The 18829-nt window shown below is 43.2% G+C and overlaps 1 protein-coding gene across 1 annotated transcript; it reads right to left on the bottom strand.

Moving 5' to 3' along the window:
• Positions 1-568: 568 nt before the first annotated feature.
• Positions 569-12512, bottom strand: LOC120671024 (uncharacterized membrane protein YFL067W-like). Its single transcript, XM_039951247.1, has 3 exons — positions 12435-12512; positions 1292-1375; positions 569-1004 (listed from the first exon to the last, which is right to left on the bottom strand). The coding sequence occupies exons 1-3, from the start codon at positions 12505-12507 to the stop codon at positions 886-888; spliced, it is 276 nt and encodes a 91-aa protein (XP_039807181.1). The 5' UTR covers positions 12508-12512; the 3' UTR covers positions 569-885.
• Positions 12513-18829: the final 6317 nt, after the last annotated feature.

Raw genomic sequence — 18829 nt, 5'->3', positions numbered from 1 at the left:
ACAAAAAGCACTGTCAGTGGCAGCAGGAGCCTAGATAGTTTTGCTAAGTTCTTGATTGACAAAATGAGGATGTCATCATATTCTTTAAATAGACACATCTAATATCGGGACGAACAATATGGGAAATTAGATATTGCTTTCAAAACATAAAGAAGTACACTAAATCACTGCTTAGGTTCAGAGTATAACAAAATTAGCATGATATTCCAATTAAGTTAAATACCAGACTACCGCTCAGATTATTTTATAACATTCAGCCACTCATCCATACCTTCAAGTTAAGATATGCTGATGTATCAAAATCTAACAAAGCTAATGATTTCACAAACTAATTTTCTACTGATAGATTGAACATAAAATGAGCTGTCCGTTCCTTATGAAACCAGCTTGTCTTCTCAAATGCTTCAACTACAACGGATGGGCAAGTTCTGCCAGATTCATGTAATTTTATGTTGCTGCTACAGCATCCATAATACTTGAGCAAGCCATATATTCAATGCAAGCATCCTGAGCATGATCTACATACTCCCTCCAGTCACTTTTAAGCAATGTTTGGGAGCTCACTTCACAGACCCAGATACAATTATTATCTCACAATAGTAACCATGCACCCTCCGTTAACTTTAAAGCACGCTACCTCTATGCTGGACTGCGCATGCAGCTGTAGCAACAAATGCAGGCATATATTAAGAAGGGGTACCATTGGAGAAAACTGTGATGAAGTCTCAAAACATCATTTTTTTCCTTTAACTTTAGTCTCTAAAAAATTCAAACAGCAGGTAAATCTGACTGGAAGGAGTCTTTATATGAGCAGGAATTGATGTTTCCATTCTCATCTTCCAGATCTACTTGACGAGAAATTAAATAAACATGGAAATCATAAGACTAGAACATACCAACCTCTGGGCGGATACCAGGACCTCGACGCATACCAGTATCTGGATGGATACCAGGACCTCGACGCATACCAGCATCTGGCGCAGCCCCTGGATGGATACCATCCCCTGAACACAAAGCTTGTAAATGGGGTTGCTTGGACTATGCTATTATGAATAATATTTTTTTTCTTTCTAGGGCATGATTTTTCTAGTTTTTTATGTGGAAACAGTCTTTCACGTTTTTTTGTATGTGCATACAGTCTTTCACATTGAAATAAGCTCATATTTCTACAATCTCAATTTGTATTTACTTGAATGATGCTACAAATCACAATCAATGTGAGTAATTCAATTCCATAGTTGAATAAAAACGAGGAGCTAGAGATTATAGGGACACGAGAAAAGGACAGCACCAGCATCTGGTCCGGACTCTGAACGGATACCAGCCCCTGGACGCATACCAGCATCTGCATCAGCCTCTGTGTGGATACCAGCCCCTGGACACAAAGATTTAAACGGCTTTGCTTAGACTCTCGATTACTTGAATTATGCAACAAATCACAATCAGAGTGATTCCATAATTGAATAAAAACAATCAGCCAACGATTATAGGGAAATGAGAAAAGGTCAACACCAGCATCTGTCCCGTACTCTGGATGTTTACGGGCCCCTGGACAGAAAGGTTGAAAATGGCTTTGCTTAGACTATGCTATTTCTGAATAACAAATTTTGTTTCATAGAAGATCTTGGTCCTTATTTATAGTTCTTGCATTAATCGGTCTGGAATTAGGTGTAGCTAGTACTAGAAAACGGGCCATCGGTCTAGGCCAAAGGTACCAGCTGCTGTTGCAGCCGGTACCGACAGCAGCTGGTACCTTTGGCCTTGGACCAACCAAGTGGAGGACAATTGGCACCAGGTGGTGGTTCCAACCGGTTCCAATGCGTCAGCATAGCCACCGGTTTGAACCACCACCCGGTACCAAATGAAGGCGGCGCTATAGCACCGGTTGATGGTAATAACCGATTCCTATGGTGATGAAACGTGGCAGCTGCCAGGAGCTCGGGCCTAAGGCACCGGTTGGTGCCTTGACCCGGTGCTATTGAACAAAATTTAGCACCGGGTCATTGAAACCAACCGGTGCCTTTGGCCCGAGCCTATAAATACCCCAGCCCCTCCCCCCTCAAGCTGCCGTGAACTCACTGTTCATGGCAGCTGAGTGAGGTGAGGAGAGGGGAATTTTTGCTTTTTTTTTTTGAAAAAAAGGTTAGTTATTTTTCTTTATAACTTAGCAATTAATTTTTAGAAACAGTTATTACTTGATTTAGTTTATACATGTGATAATTATTTTTATTTGTAGCATCTTATTGTAGTTATATGTGTTATCAATTTATTTGATATTTGAATACTATCAAATTATTGTATTTATATGTTTTATCCATTTATTTGATAAGTGAATAGTATCTATTTATTATAATTATATGCATGAATTCATAGAAGCGGCCGAGAAACACAAGTATGACGGTTTCGTTCGTTGTCCATGCAAATTCTGTAAGAATGAGAAGGATTACTCATCATCAAGAACCATCCATAGTCACTTGTTCAATAGTGGTTTCATGCCGAACTACTATGTTTGGACCAAGCATGGCGAAAGAGGAATTGTGCTGGATAATAATGTAGAAGAAGAGGACAGGATTCCTGACTTTGCAGCCAATTATAATTCCTTTTTCAATGACACTGCAATGGGTGAGCCTGAAGAAGATACTGAAGGATACATTGTAGAAGATGATCTTGGTCAGATGCTGCGCGAAGCTGAGGAAGGTTGCGAAACAGAAAAGGAATCGAGAGATCTGAAGCGTATGTTGGAGGACTACAGAACATTGTTGTACCCTGATTGCAAACATGACCAAAAGAAGTTGGGTACCACATTGGAATTATTGCAATGGAAGGCATCAAATGGTTTGTCTGACAAGGGATTCGAGGAGTTGCTGAAACTTATAAAAAACTTACTCCCTGAGGGTAACACCTTATCGGAGACAACATACGAGGCAAAAAAAGTTGTTTGTCCTTTAGGATTAGAGGCACAGAAAATACATGCTTGTCCTAATGACTGCATCCTATATCGAGGTGAGTATGAAAATTTAGATTCATGCCCTGTATGCAACGCATGCCGGTATAAGATCCCTCGAGATGATCCAGGTGACGTTGAGGGGATGCGTGTCAAGAAGAGGGTGCCTGCCAAGGTGATGTGGTATTTTCCTCTAATACCACGTCTGAAACGTTTGTTCATGAACAAAACGAATGCTAAATTGATGCGATGTCACAAAGAAGAACGTACGCAAGACAATATGTTGAGGCTTCCCGCTGATGGGTCGCAGTGGAGAAAAGTGGACAGAACATTCCCAACATTTGCAAATGATGCGAGGAATATAAGATTCGGCTTAAGTACGGATGGCATGAATCCTTTCGGTGAGCAGAGCAGTGGCCATAGTACCTGGCCTGTGACACTCTGTATATACAACCTTCCTCCCTAGTTGTGAATGAAGCGGAAATTCATTATGATGCCGGTGCTTATCCCCGGCCCGAAGCAACCCGACAACGATATAGATGTGTATCTGAAACCACTGATTGAGGATCTTCTATTGTTGTGGAAAGAGGAGGGTGTTCATATGTGGGATGCGCACGCAAAGGATCATTTTAACCTTCGTGCATTGCTTTTCGTAACCACAAACGATTGGCCAGCACTAAGTAACCTCTCTGGACAATCCAATAAGGGTTATAGGGCATGCACCCATTGTTTAGAAGAAACCGACAGCATGTACCTCAAGCACTGTAGGAAGATCGTGTATATGGGTCATCGTCGATTTCTTCCGATCAAGCACCCATTAAGGAGGAGGCATGCTCACTACGATAGAAAGGCAGATCATCATACCAAGCCTAGGCACCGTTGTGGGAAAATGGTGTTTGAAATGGTCAAATATATAAAAGTAGTATTCGGAAAAGGACCCAGCAGCAAATCAGTGCAGAGTGATGACGAACGTGCACCTATGTGGAAGAAGAAGAGTATTTTTTGGGAGTTACCTTATTGGGAAGTCTTAGACGTCCGCCGCGCAATTGATGTGATGCACCTAACAAAAAATCTTTGTGTGAATCTTCTAGGTTTCCTTGGTGTCTACGGTAAGGCAAAGGATACATTGGAAGCGCGGCAAGATCTTCAACGTATGAAACAACGGGCCGCCCTACATCCAGAAAAAAGGGACAAAGGATGTCATTATCTAGGTCCTGCGTGCTACACTCTTAGTAAGGAAGAGAAGCAAAATATGTTTGACTGTTTGAACAGTATCAAGGTCCCATCAGGATACTCTTCGAATATAAAGAGGCTACTGAACTTGAAAGAGAAGAAATTTGCACACGTAAAGTCCCATGACTGTCACGTGTTGATGACGCAATTGATTCCAGTTGCACTTAGAGGTATTCTACCAGCTAATGTTCGAGCAACAATCATAAAGCTATGCGCCTTTCTCAACACAATTTCTCAGAAGGCAATCGATCCATCGAGTTTAAACAAGCTACAAGAGGATGTTGTACAAAGTTTAGTCAGTCTTGAAATGATATTTCCTCCATCATTCTTCAATATTATGACGCATCTTCTAGTTCACCTGGTCAAAGAGATTAGTATTCTCGGTCCTGTTTTCCTTCATAATATGCTCCCTTTTGAACGATATTTTGCAGTCCTAAAGAAATACGTTTGTAATCGGGCTCGTCCAGAAGGAAGCATTGCGAAGGGTTACATCACAGAGGAGGTCATTGAGTTTTGTGTTGACTATGTGGAAGAACTCTGCCCAATTGGGATTCCAGTATCACGTCATGAGGGGCGGCTGATTGGAAAGGGCACACTTGGGAGAAAATCAGTAAATGCCACAGATCATGCCACGTTGAGCAAAGCACATCTCATAGTTCTGCAACAATCAGCCTTGGTGGCTCCATACATGGAGGAGCACATGCAAATTGTACGAAGCATATACCATTTGAAGTCTGAGACATGGATTGCAAAACATCATAATGATACATTCGCCACCTGGTTGCAGAAGGAAGTCATGGCTAACGATCAAATTCATGAGCAGCTAGCTTGGCTGGCCAAGGGTCCGGCAAATTCAATCTTGATGTACCAAGGATATGAAATTAATGGTTACACATTTTATACAAGAGCCCAAGATAACAAGAGCACCAATCAAAATAGTGGTGTCCGTATAGATGCCACCGACTCTAGTGGCCAAATGAACTCATATTTTGGTTACATTGAATATATCTGGGAACTCGACTATGGGCCATTGAAAATACCTCTATTTCGTTGTCAACGGGTTAAACTCACAGGAAAATGTGTTGATATCGACGAGTACGGAATGACAACGGTAGACCTGAAAGAGCTTGGCTACCGAGACGAACCATTCGTCCTAGCTAAAGATGTCACTCAAGTTTTCTATGTGCAGGACATGTCTAGCAAACCGAGAAAGGACAAGTCCAGGAATAAATAAAGTTTTGTAGGTGCCGGAGATGAGCCAAAGCGCCATATTGTTCTGGCAGGAAAAAGGTAAATTGTGGGAGTCGATGATGTCACAGATGAAGAAGAATATAATAAGGTTGAAGATATGACTCCGTTCGCAGTTGATGTTGACACAAGTATTCTTTTAGCCGAAGAGGAGGCTCCGTACGCACGTCATGATCATAATGAAGGGACGATTGTAAAGCGAATCATCGTTAATATTCCCTTAGTTGAATGATTATGTCTTGTAATATTTTCTCTGAACATTATTAGATTTCTTGTGCAATGAATTGATTTATTGGACAATTAAATGATTTATTATGCAATTATTTGATTTATTATGATTTATTTTGCAATTAAAATGATTAGTTATGCACCTAAATGATTTATCATGTAGTAATTAGAATTATTGTGCATTTAAATGATTTATTATGCAATTAAAATAATTAGTTATGCACCTAAATGATTTATCATGTAGTAATTAGAAAAGAAATCCTTAGGTACCGGTTAGAATTATCAACCGGTACCTAAGGCAGGCAATTCGAAAAAAAAGGGGTTGGGCGCGGGTTCGAACTGTGGCGACGGTGCACAAATTACACAGAGTTACTATTGAGCTATCGAGGGATTTCAGATCTCATCCCGCTAGCAATCTACAAAAGCAAATTTTAAAAACCCTAAGGCACCGGTTTTGCTTCTCCACCCGGTGCCAAAGGGAAATTTCATTCCCACCCGTTGGACCTAAGGCACCGGGTGGAATTGCAACCAGTGCCTAAGGCTTCACTAAGGCACCGGGTGGAACTGCAACCGGTACCTAAGGAGCTCTTAGGTACCGGTTGAAATTATCACCCGGTGCCAAAGGCTTAGGGTATTTAAACCCCGGCCCTTCTTCCTCCATTCCCCCTCCTCTCGCGATTGCCGCCGGCCTCCGATCGTCCACCTCGCCGCCTCACTCCGCCGCCGGCCTCGACGACGCTCGTGCCCTCTGCTCCGGCCGCCGCGACATCTCCTCGACCCGCCACCTCGACCTCCGCGCCTGCCCTCGACGCCTCGACGCCCCCTCGACCACCACGTACGAGAGGCGCCGCCGCCCATCGGCCTCGACGCCGCTCCAGTCTACCTCCACCCGAATAGAGCTCGTGGTGAGCTTCCCCACGCCCTCCTCATCCTCTCCGACCCCTTTCCCCTCTCTTTCCGGCGCCGCATTGCCGGGGCGCAGCTGCACTGCTGCGGTTGGCGTCCCGCCGCCGCACGCACATCGCGGACAGCCCCTATGCGAGGCTGCACGCCGCCGCCGCGCGCCCCGAAGCCACCTTGCCTCCCTGGCCACGGGCGCGCGCCGCACTCCCGCCGCCCGGCCCTGCGCCGGCCGGAACGCCGCCGCCACCATGCCATGGCGTGCGCGAGCTGGGGCTGGGCTGGGCCTCTCACTGACCAGTGGGGCCCAGCTGTCAGCCCCTGTTTTGGGTTTAGGGTTTTCCAAAATTGTTTAATTCGGCTGAGATTTTGTAAATTGCATAACAAATCATAGAAAAATGGTAAAAATACAAAATCAACTTTGTTAGTTTAGTTGCATCTAGATCTTCGAAGGAAAAATACTCGTGCATGTTAGATGTCAGTGCTATCTGTGTTAATTTAGTTGTAGATATAGTGTTGCCATTATTATATATTGATTAGAATTTAATTATAGAGATATTTTTATATTTAATTATTATATATTGCCATTATTTATAATTTAATTAAAGGGTGGGCGTGGGTTTCGAAACCGGGCTGTGGCGCACAGAATATTTCGGGTTACCACTGGGATACTCGGTGAATTCAATCCTTTTGGCGGCAAAATACCTAAAATATTGTCATTATTTTTTTGCCATTATTTGATATTATCTAGAATTAAGTTATTTCATATATAGAAGGAAATGAAGAGAATTTAGAGGGAGAATTTTGTCATTCAAAGATTTTATTTAATCATGTATTTAATGGTTAAACGATGACGACATGTATTTCACTGTATAATGTAATGACGACGACGAGTAATGACGACGACAATGAGTAATGACGACGACGAGTAATGACGAGTAACGACGACGAGTAATAATTTTATGTACAATTCTTTATTACATGTATTGCATTTATAATTTAGATTGATTTAAATTAATTCTCGAGCTCGAACCCGTTCGTATTCGCTCTCTAACTCACTCATGCATTCGCCGTCCCTCGACCCTCGACCCCGACTCTCAACCCCGTCCCTCGACTCTCGACCTCGACCCTCAACCCTAGACCTCGACCCTCAACCCCGGTTCCTCGACACACACATACACACACTCTCTCTAACACACACACACACACACACACACACACACACACTCACACACACACAGACACACACACACACACTCTCTCTCTCTAACACACACAAACACACCCTAACACACACTCTCACAAACACACACACAAACACACTCACTAACTCTCTCTCTCTCTTTCTCTGTCCCTCTAACATACACACACACACACACACTCTCACACACACACAGACACACACACACACACTCTCTCTCTCTCTCTAACACACACACACAAACACACCCTAACACACACACAAACACACTCACTAACTCTCTCTCTCTCTTTCTCTGTCCCTCTAACATACACACACACTCTCTCTCTCAAACGCGCATATTCTAACACATTTTTACGGTTTCAGTTAAGGATGGACCCCTTTGGTGATGACGAGGTCGCCAAGCAATACATGTTGGACGCAATAAACGAAGATACAAGGGCCAACACCACCCAACCAATCGCTGAAGAAGATGCTCGGACAGCTGATTCGTTCCTGAATATTTCTAGAGATGCCGATGAAGAAGATGATGACTTTGCGCCGCCGCCCAATCAACAGCGGCATGTTCCAGTACAAATCTTAAAACTATATGCATGGTGACTTCGTTAGATTAGTTTTGCGATTAACATATGTTTTCCCTAATTTAGTCGACCTCCGCATCGACTTCGTTGAGCCAGTCAAAAGGGAGACGCCGGCCAAACAAGAAAATGGAGGGAAGACAGGTCGTCACAGAAGTGGACGCAGAGGGCTGTCCAAGTGCTCCAGAGGCTGCTAGCACAAAATTTGTCAACCAATGTGGGGTTATTGTTCGGGCAAGAATTCCGATCACCACAAGACTATGGAAAACGAGCAAACCCGAAGAATAGCAACACGCCATGCCTGCACATCAGAAGGAAATGCTATGGGCAGAACTCAAGGATATGTTCACTCTTCCTGAAGGAGTTGACCAAGAACTTGTGAAGAAATGTGCCTTGAAAAAGATGGCCCTTGCCTTTGCAACTTTCAAGAAGAAGTTGTACATCAATTACATCAAGAAGGATAAGGAGCCGAACTGGGATGATCTTCCTCAGGTTAAACCATACTGGGAGGAGTTCAAACAATACAAATTATCAGAGGAAGCCCAAGAAAAATCTGAACAGGCCAAGGTGAATGCAGCAAATAAGAAGTACAGCCATCACCTTGGGGCTGCCGGGTACAAGAAGTCATTAAAAAAATGGCAGAAGATGGAGCAGGACCTTATGGATAGAGGCATCAGGCCGACGACTTGGGATTGGCCGAATAGATCCAAGTGGTGGTTATTTGCTAATGGCGTGACACTAAACCAGTTGGATGGAAATTTGGTCGTGCCCGAGCATATGCAAGAAGTGTCCCGCGATCTAGTCGCTGCAATAGATGAGACCCAACAAGGAACATTCCATCCTCAAAGGGAGAATGATGAGCTGACAAGGGAATTAAAGAATCCAGAACACCCTGGACGAGCCCGCAGCATCGGCGTGGTCCCATGGAAAGTTGCTTGGGCCGGAGATTCCTCTTACAAGACTCACCGAAAGAGCAAAGCCAAACAGGAAGAGAAACTTCGTGCTATGCAAGAAGAGATGACAAGGAAGGTTGCGTCCTTGGAATCTCAGATATACGCCAGGGTCAATAAGGCAGTGCAGCTAGCTCTGAGCCAAAGGGGCACTACTGGGTCGCACCCGGATGTTGTGATAAGCCCGGTCTCTCAGCGACGCAGCAGCTGTGCATCCACAGCGGCGCCCGACGTACAAGCGGAACAGCAACCCCAGATTGAGCCAACAGCGGTAGATGACCAGAGGTATCCAGTGGACGATGTCACCATGCCGACACCGTGCGAGCTTCATGTACGAGCAAGAAATATATCCATTCATGTCGCATACGGGTCAGCCCTGCCCCTGAATCCTTCTACTACAATTCATGGAAGGCCGATACCCCCTGGCTACACCTCCGTCACAGTCGAGCAGATAGTTGGAAACAATGAGGATCTTGAGCTCGACTTCGTTGGAGGGGATGGAGAGAAGACATTGGGAGATGCACTGCACGGGGTCGTTCTATGGCGCAAGGCCGACATCAAACTTACTGCAAGCACAATGGCTCCCGTGCAGACCGATCCCCCGTTTCCGCGGTCTCCCTCACCGCCGTCCCCACAACCACCTCCTTCACCACCGTCTCCGCCGGCGCAAAGGGCCACGAGTACTCCAACTCCTCCTGACCCAGAAAAAGGAAAGAAAAAGACAGCATCCGGCCTCCCAGCAGATGGACCCTCAAAGAAGAAGCAGAAAACGGTCGAAAGAAAATTAACCTACGAGAAAACTACTGAGGAGTTAGAAGAGGAGACTGCTCAATATATAAAAGAACAATTGAAGCCTAAAGTCCCCCTGCCGAGGGAAAAGGTACCTCTAGAACTAGGGAAAAAGCTTCTCGCAAACCTAGACAACCCACAAAAACCGAAAAGCTTACCCTCGGACTATGATCGTACTCTGACAAAAGCACACAACGTGAGAAATCTGAAGAAAAAATGTGGCAAGACCATTCCTCAGCTTGGCACACAACAAAAAGAACTCGAGCCCCTCCGGGTGCCAGGGTTGCCACTCCTACACCCGACGGACGTACAACTCCAGGCGGACCTACAGGCCGCGATATTTCTTTCTGAAACTGGATTAACGCTAGAGGAGGCAACGGGGCAAGTGGAGACGGAAATCCCTGTCGCTCCCATTCTTACTCCATTCCAGCATGGAAAACCTTTTGTCACTGAGGAAGAGGAGAAAAGTCTAGGCACGCAGATGTTCAATTTGCATAGATGGTACCTGCGAATGTCGAAGGACCATGGGAAAATGTTTGGAGTCAAGTATCGTGACCATGATTTCTTCCACGGGGAGGAGGACTTCTGGGTGTACTTCGAAAATTTATATCACATTTACCATCAACAAGCCCTCGACGGCGCTATCATCACCATTTGGGTTTTGTAAGTATCACTTACCTCTACATTAATACTTTTTGTTAACAAGAACATAATTATATGTGTGCATTATAAAATTTCTATTGTATCGTTTAGACAGGAGACCCAAAGAAGCCGAAAACATGGATGGCACCATCAGATCGGCTTCATGTCTCCTTTGCTAGTCAACCAGAAAGTGCTCAACGAAAATTACAAGGAAACGTGCAAAAACATGTACAATTCATTGACTAGGCAAAATTATAAATCCTATATATTCATACCATACAACTTTGGGTAAGCCTTGGTTGACTCAATCCTCTGTTATATTACTAAATAAATACTAAGTCGTCTAATGCATGTATGTATATATCCTATCTATATCTGCAGTTATCATTGGATTTTACTCATACTTTCCATAGAGACCGGCAATCTTATAGTCTTTGACTCAATGAGAAATCCAAAGTCCGCAATCGAACATATCATAGACCCCTTGAACAGGTAAGTTCAGTTTGCACAATCAAATCTTTTTTCTGTTAATAACAATTTCTGAATATCAAACTTAACTTTGAGCGCAGGGTTTGGAAAAAATTTGTGAGAAATAACAAAGGACGTGGTCAATGAAGGCCCGAACTGAACGTTAACATGGATTATCCGGTATGTTGATTCATAAAGATTTGTCTAGTTAAGTATATAATCCCAAATTGTTCTAAATTGAGTAATTTATTTGTTTCTCCTTAAGTGTGCGAGACAACAAGGAACTAATTGGTGCGGGTACTACGTATGCGACTACTTGCACATCATGACTCCATGCGGGAAGGTTACTGATGAAGACACGAGAGTACGTCCAAACCGTTCACTAGTATATTTTCATAATTGTACTAACGCACATGATGTTAATCCTTTTTTTTCTAAATGATAGATGTCTCAAATGGCGGATGAATGTTACTCTACTGATCGGATCAACGCCGTGTGCGAGCAGCTCGCCGGATTCATTTTGAACGAGATCTTGGATCCTAGAGGCGAGTTCTACCACGACGGTCACATCCATAGAGGACTTCCATCTACCTCCTGAGGGGACCAGTAGTTAGACTACAAACATGACTTGTACATTTGTAAATATTTTTAAACATTATGTCTTGATGTTTGTAAATTTGTAAATATATTAGTTCATCTAATTAGCTTAATTATATGCTCGCATTTCACTTTTATTTAGTTTCAAATATTCTCTGAAAACGAACACGAATGACCAATGAACGTATAGTACTGTAGAGCTTGAGTGCGTTTAGCAATTATAAAAGAATAAACAGTAATAAATATAACAAAGAAAACTGGATTTGGGAAAAAAAGGAAAAGGTCATCGGTACCGGTTGGAAAGACCAACCGGCACCAAAGGGGCTGCCACCTTGCGTCAGCGTGGCAGCCTCTTTGGTACCGGTTGGACTTTCCAACCGGTACCAATGGGTGCCTAAGGCACCGGGTTAAATACCTGGTGTCCTAAGGTGAGGCCATTAGTCTCGGTTGGCGGGAACCGGTTGGAAAACCGGTGCCTAAGGCCATTTCCAACCGGTTCCCATGGCCCGTTTTCTAGTAGTGAGCTATATCACAAGCTCATGCTCAATTTGTATTTATAATTGAATGATGCTAAAAAAAACTAGATTAAAACGAGTATAATTCTATAATGGAATAAAAATCAAGAAGTTAGAAGATTATATAGGCAAGGTCAATACCAGCATCTGGCTGCACACTAGTCTCTGGACGCGTACCAACACCTGGCCTGGACTCTGGATGCGTACCAGCCATCGTACAGATACACTACTATAGAATAGGCCTTTGTTCCAAGTCATTTGTCCCGGCAGCCTTTGGGCCCGGGACAATAGGTGGCTTTTGTCCCGGGTCCAACGGCTAGCCGGGCCAGCGGGGGGGGGGGGGGGGACAGGGGCCTTTTGTCCCGGTTGGAGCCACCAACCGGGATAAAAGGCCCCCATTTTGTCCTGGTTGGTGTCTCCAACTGGGACAAAAGGCCTTGGCCCGCTTATCCCCTTCCCTCTCCCCCCGCCCGAGCCATTTAGCTCACTTGTTTCTTTCTATTCTTGGCTCGGGAGAGAGGAGTTCTTGCTCATTTCTTCACCACATTTGTGAAGATCTTTGATTCCCCGTCCATCCATCGGCGCTAAAGGTTTGGGGCTTGTTTTTCTCTTCTTCCTTGGCTTGTATAGCTCATTTCATGCTTTAGAAATAGAGAAAATGTGTAGCTAGCTCATTTCTTGAACATTTAGCTAGATTGCATATGTAGGTGTGATTTTCTTTTACATTTAGATGAGTATGTGGATAGTAGAAATTTTTAGAATGAGTGTAGACACTTCATGTGATGTACTTGTATATATGACCATATTGTGGATAGTTGATTTTTGTATTCATGAGTGAATTAATGAAATGAGTATATTAGAATTTTTTGTATTATGAATGGATTATTTTGACACTCTAGTGATGTATTTATTCAGGCTAACATTGAAACCATCTAGAAGCTAAAAAAATCTTTATTTCGAAACAAGTATACGTCGTTAATCTCCATCCAACAGTGATGGCACTACCTTTCGGGGATACACGATGCGCTATAAGGACGTCGCGAATCGGTTGGTCGCATCACCAGCACTTACGATTGATAAGAAGACAGCATTTGACGCAGTCAGCATGTCCGTTGTTGTACTGAGAGCATATCAACAAGCACGCTGCCTGTGCCAAGTGCTATGCCTATTAATCGTAAATGTTGGTGCTGCGACTAGCCGATTGATGACATCCTTGTACCGCACCGTGTCCCCCCAAAAGGCAGTGTCATCACCGCAAGGTTGAGGTTACTGACATATACATTTTTAGAAATAAAGGTTTATTTTTCTTCTAGAGGGTTTCTGGATATTGAAAAGAGTGTACTCCTGGAACTGAAGGGTGTCAAAGTAATTAGAAGTTATAGAGATTTCTTTCAATTAATTAGAGATTTCTTTCAATTAATGATACATTTCGTCTTTTTTATATGATTTCATTGTTATTTGCAAGAGTTATTAATCAGATCATTGTAATTGTAATAGTAAATAATTTTTGCATTGTAATGGTAAGAATTTATAATTTTGTGGAAAATAAAGGTATTTTTCAGTAAAATATGGCTTCAGCAGCTGGAGGGAGTGGCGCCGGTGGGGGTGATCGTTGTCCTTCTGGAGAGAAGGGCACAACTCGAGTAGGTCGTCGGTCCAAAAAACCTAGTGCTTTTCATAGGGCAGTGCTCTGTTATTTGGAAAAAGAATATAGAGAATGCATGGCAAGGGGCGAGGAACCTCCGTTTGATCTTGAGGATTTATTGCGGCGTTACGGTTCGTCACCACCAAACTCGGAGGTTTCAGCTCCGCCATCTTCTTCTGCGCCAGCAAGAAATCCGTTAGAGCATTCTGCGTTCCAACGCAAGGATGGTTGAAAACCTATGTGTTGTTGTCCGAATTTTTAAGTTTCATGTATAGTACTCCTTTGTTAAGTTCTGTAATGGATTAAGTACTCCTTTTAATTAATCAAGATGTATGATGTATATTGCATATCTTTTAATTATTCATGTTATGTTACATTTAGTTTAATTTAGATTTGATATATTTTATTTATTCGATACGTGTAAAGAATTCAAATCAATTTATTTAAAATGTAGATGGACCGGCAATGGATGTACAATGCTGACCGACGTTCAAAAGAATTCATTGATGGCCTGCATTATTTTTTGTCTGTGGCTAAGGCAAACAAGCAGAATGGTTTTATGTGCTGCCCGTGTGTTCATTGCAACAATAACAAGGATTACTCATCTTCAAGAATCCTACACAGCTACATTTTCGCAAATGGTTTCATGGAGAAGTATGTTTGTTGGACGAAGCACGGAGAATAGGGGGTTACCATGGAAGACAATGAATAAGAAGATTTTGACGACCACTTTCCCGAGAATACTGGAATCGGTGCATTCGATGACGATATTCCCATGGAAGAGCCCGAAGTAGATGTAGTAGAAAATGATCCCAGCGATGATCTGGGGCAGGCATTGCACAATGTGCAGGCAGACTGTGAGAGTGAAACGGAGAGGTTGAAGTTCAAGAAGTTGTTAGAGGACCACCGTAAGTTGTTGTACCCAGATTGTCAAAATGGATTGAAGAAACTTGGCACCACCTTGGAGTTGATGCAATGGAAGGCGACAAATGGAGTATCCGACAAGGGATTTGGTGAATTACTCAAACTTGTTAAAAAATGCTTCCTAAGGACAACGAATTGCCTGCCACAACGTATGAAGCCAAACAACTTGTTTGCCCTTTAGGATTGGAAGTGCAAAAGATACATGCATGCCCCCAATGACTGCATCCTCTACCGAGGCGAGTACGAGAATTTGGATGCATATCCCGTATGCAGTGCATTGCGTTACAAGATTAGAAAAGATGATCCTGGAGATGTCGAGGGGGAGCCTCCCCGGAAGAGAGTTCCTGCGAAGGTCATGTGGTATTCGCCTATAATACCACGTTTGAAGCGTCTACTTAGAAATAAAGATAATGCTGAGTTGATGCGATGGCACAAAGAGGAACGCAAGAAAGACTCGATGTTGAGACACCCCGCTGATGGGTCGCAGTGGAGAAAACAGATAGAACGTACCCTGAATTTGATTTGGATGCGAGAAACATAAGGTTCGGTTTGAGTACGGATGTCATGAATCCTTTTGGTGAGATGAGCAGTGGTCGTAGCACTTGGCCTGTGACTCTTTGTATGTACAATCTTCCACCATGGCTCTGCATGAAACGAAAGTTCATCATGATGCCAGTGCTTATCCCGGGTCCAAAGCAGCCCGGAAATGACATTGATGTGTACCTAAGACCATTGGTCGAAGAACTCTTATTGCTCTGGGGCGATGAAGGTGTACGGATGTGGGATGAATACAAACAGAAAAACTTCAACCTACGAGCATTATTGTTCATAATGATCAATGACTGGCCTGCTCTTAGTAACTTGTCAGGTCATTCGAACAAGGGATACAAAGCATGCACACACTGTTTAGATGATTCTGATAATATATGGTTGACTCACTGTAAGAAGGTTGTATACATGGGTCATTGTCGGTTTCTTCCCATCAGGCATGCGGTACGAAAGAAGGGCAAGCATTTCAAAGGCCAAGCGGACCACCGAACAAAACCGATGCACCGTAGTGGTAATGATGTCTTCAACATGGTAAAAGATCTAGAAGTTATTTTTGGAAAGGGATCTGGTAGCCAACCTGTTCCGAACGAAAACGGAATGGCGCCCATGTGGAAGAAGAAATCTATATTTTGGGAGCTACCATATTGGGAGGTCTTAGATGTTCGTCATGCAATTGATGTGATGCACCTCACGAAGAATTTTTGCGTCAACCTGATAGCATATTTGGGAGTGTACGGAAAGACAAAAGATACAATAGAAGCACGTCAAGAATTGCAACGTATGGAAGAACGAGATGCCTTACATCCACAACAGCGAGATAATGGACGACAATACTTAAGTCCTGCCAGCTATACTCTTAGCAAGGAAGAGAAAGAAACCATGTTTGACTGCTTGATCAGTATAAAGGTTCTATCTGGATACTCATCCAATATAAAAGGAATCTTAAATTTGGCAGAGAAGAAATTTACAAATCTCAAGTCCCATGACTGCCATGTGCTTATGACTGAACTTCTTCCGGTTGTGTTGTGGGGGATTCTGCCTGATAATGTCCGGTTAACCATCGTGAAGATATGTGCCTTCCTCAACGCAGTTTCACAGAAGATAATTGACCTGGAGAATTTGATAAAGCTGCAAATCGATGTGGTGCAATGTCTTGTTGGCTTTGAGCTGATATTTCCACCATCTTTCTTCAACATCATGACACATCTTCTAGTGCACCTTGTGAAAGAGATTGATATCCTCGGACCAGTATTTCTACACAACATGTTCCCATTCGAAAGGTTCATGGGGGTACTCAAGAAATGTGTTCGTAATCGAGCTCGTCCAGAAGGAAACATCGCCAGTGCCTACGGAACTGAGGAGGTCATTGACTTTTATGTTGACTTTATTGATGACCTTAAACCGATTGGAGTCCCTGAATCGCAATATGAGGGGAGACTAACTGGAAAGGGTACATTAGGAAAGAAATTTTATGTCTGCACAGATGATTTCTCATTCAAGAAAGCGCATTATAGGGTTCTTCAACAATCATCCTTGGTAGACCCATATATCGAGGAACACAAGAAAATTCTGCTCTCCAATTTCCCGGAAAAATCTGAGGCATGGATTACACGTGAGCACATGAACACTTTCTGCAGCTGGTTGCGGAAGCATCTAATGCATAACATGGATATAAGTGAACAACTATTCTTATTGGCTAGGGGACCATCTTGGAATATCTTAACATACCAAGGGTACGAGATAAATGGAAACACATTTTATACGATAGCCCAAGATAAAAAGAGTACCAACCAAAACAGCGGTGTTCGTATGGATGCCACGGATAATAATGGAAAAAGGACACATATTACGGCTACATTGAAGAGATATGGGAGCTGGATTACGGTCCCAATTTCAAGGTGCCTCTATTTCGTTGCCAATGTGTTAAGCTATCTGGAGGAGGGGTAAAAAAAGATGAGTATGAGATGACAATAGTTGATCTCAACAATCTTGGGTATAGAGACGAGCCATTTGTCCTAGCCCAGGATGTCGCTCAGGTTTTCTATATTAAGGACATGTCCAACAAGCCAAAGAAGGGGATAAAAAAGCAAAAGGATGAGCTTAAGCGACACATAGTTCTATCAGGAAAGAGAAATATCGTTGGAGTGGAGGACAAGACAGACTTGTCAGAAGAATATAATAATTTTGTTGTCATTCCACCTTTCGAAGTAAATGCTGATCCATGCATCCTGCTAGCCAATGATGATGCTCAATACTTGCGCCGTGATCATAATCAAGGGACATTTGTGAAGAGAAAGTCTGTTACCGCTAATCCTTCATGTACTTGAATCATTTTATATTATTGTATAAAAACGTAATCGCAATTCGAATACTTTTATTATATATGTACTGTACAATTATACTTTATGTGTTATATATATATATATATATCTCATTTTTTATATTTTCACTTAATTACCAGACTCAATTATAATTTTATTTATTTCATGAAATTACATTCACATTAACACACTATACTCTCTCACTAACACACACAATCTCACTAACACACACTATCTCTCAAACTCATACACTACTCATTAATATCATGAAATTACTTAATTTTATGTAAAATTCACTTTTTAAACGTTAATATCGTGATAGAATCCACTTTCTGTCGAAAAGCAACAGTTTGAAAAAATTTGTTCACCTAATATATTTTTGCATCGTCAAAATAACAAATATGATTTCAAAAAAGTTAGATATTTCGTTGACCCAATCACTTGAATGAAAATTAATTATTTTTGTTGCGTGTATCAAGTTTATATAGAGATAAGAAATTTTGTTCCATAATTTTTGGAATCAAAATTTATTAACTGAATTAACACAAAAAGTCTATTTTAAAAGAGAAGTAAAAAGAAATAAAAAAACAAACATAAGATTTGGCGGGAATGAGGGAAAACGGGCCCCTTTTGTCCCGGGTGGTAGATCCACCCGAAACTAAAGGTGGGCCGCAGGCTGGGAATTTTTCCGGCCCGCCCAAAAATAACTTTTGTCCCGGGTGGAGCCACGACCCGGGACATAAGGCCCTTTTGTCCCGGGTAGTGGTTTCACCTGGGACAAAAGGGGGGGCCTTTTGTCCCGGGTCGTGGTTCCACCCGGAACAAAAGGCCCCCACCCCTATATCTCCCTTCTTCCTCCCCCTTCCCCAACACTTGGTGGTTTTCTTGATCTGCGTCGCGCCGCAATCATCCCCTGCTCCCACCGCGCCTCCTGCTCGCCGCCGCCGCTGTCCCCGAGTGCTGCCGACCTCCGCCGCCCGAGCTCCGCCGCCCCATCGCGCCGTCGGTGCCGAGCTCCGCCGTCCCCGAGCGCCGTCGACGTCCCCCATCATCCGCCACGAGCGCCGCGCGCCCGAGCTCGATCCGCCGCCCGAGTG

The sequence above is a fragment of the Panicum virgatum genome, chromosome 4N, assembly GCF_016808335.1.
Source record: "Panicum virgatum strain AP13 chromosome 4N, P.virgatum_v5, whole genome shotgun sequence".
Classification (NCBI taxonomy): domain Eukaryota; kingdom Viridiplantae; phylum Streptophyta; class Magnoliopsida; order Poales; family Poaceae; genus Panicum; species Panicum virgatum.
This window is presented reverse-complemented; position numbering and strand designations above follow the sequence as displayed.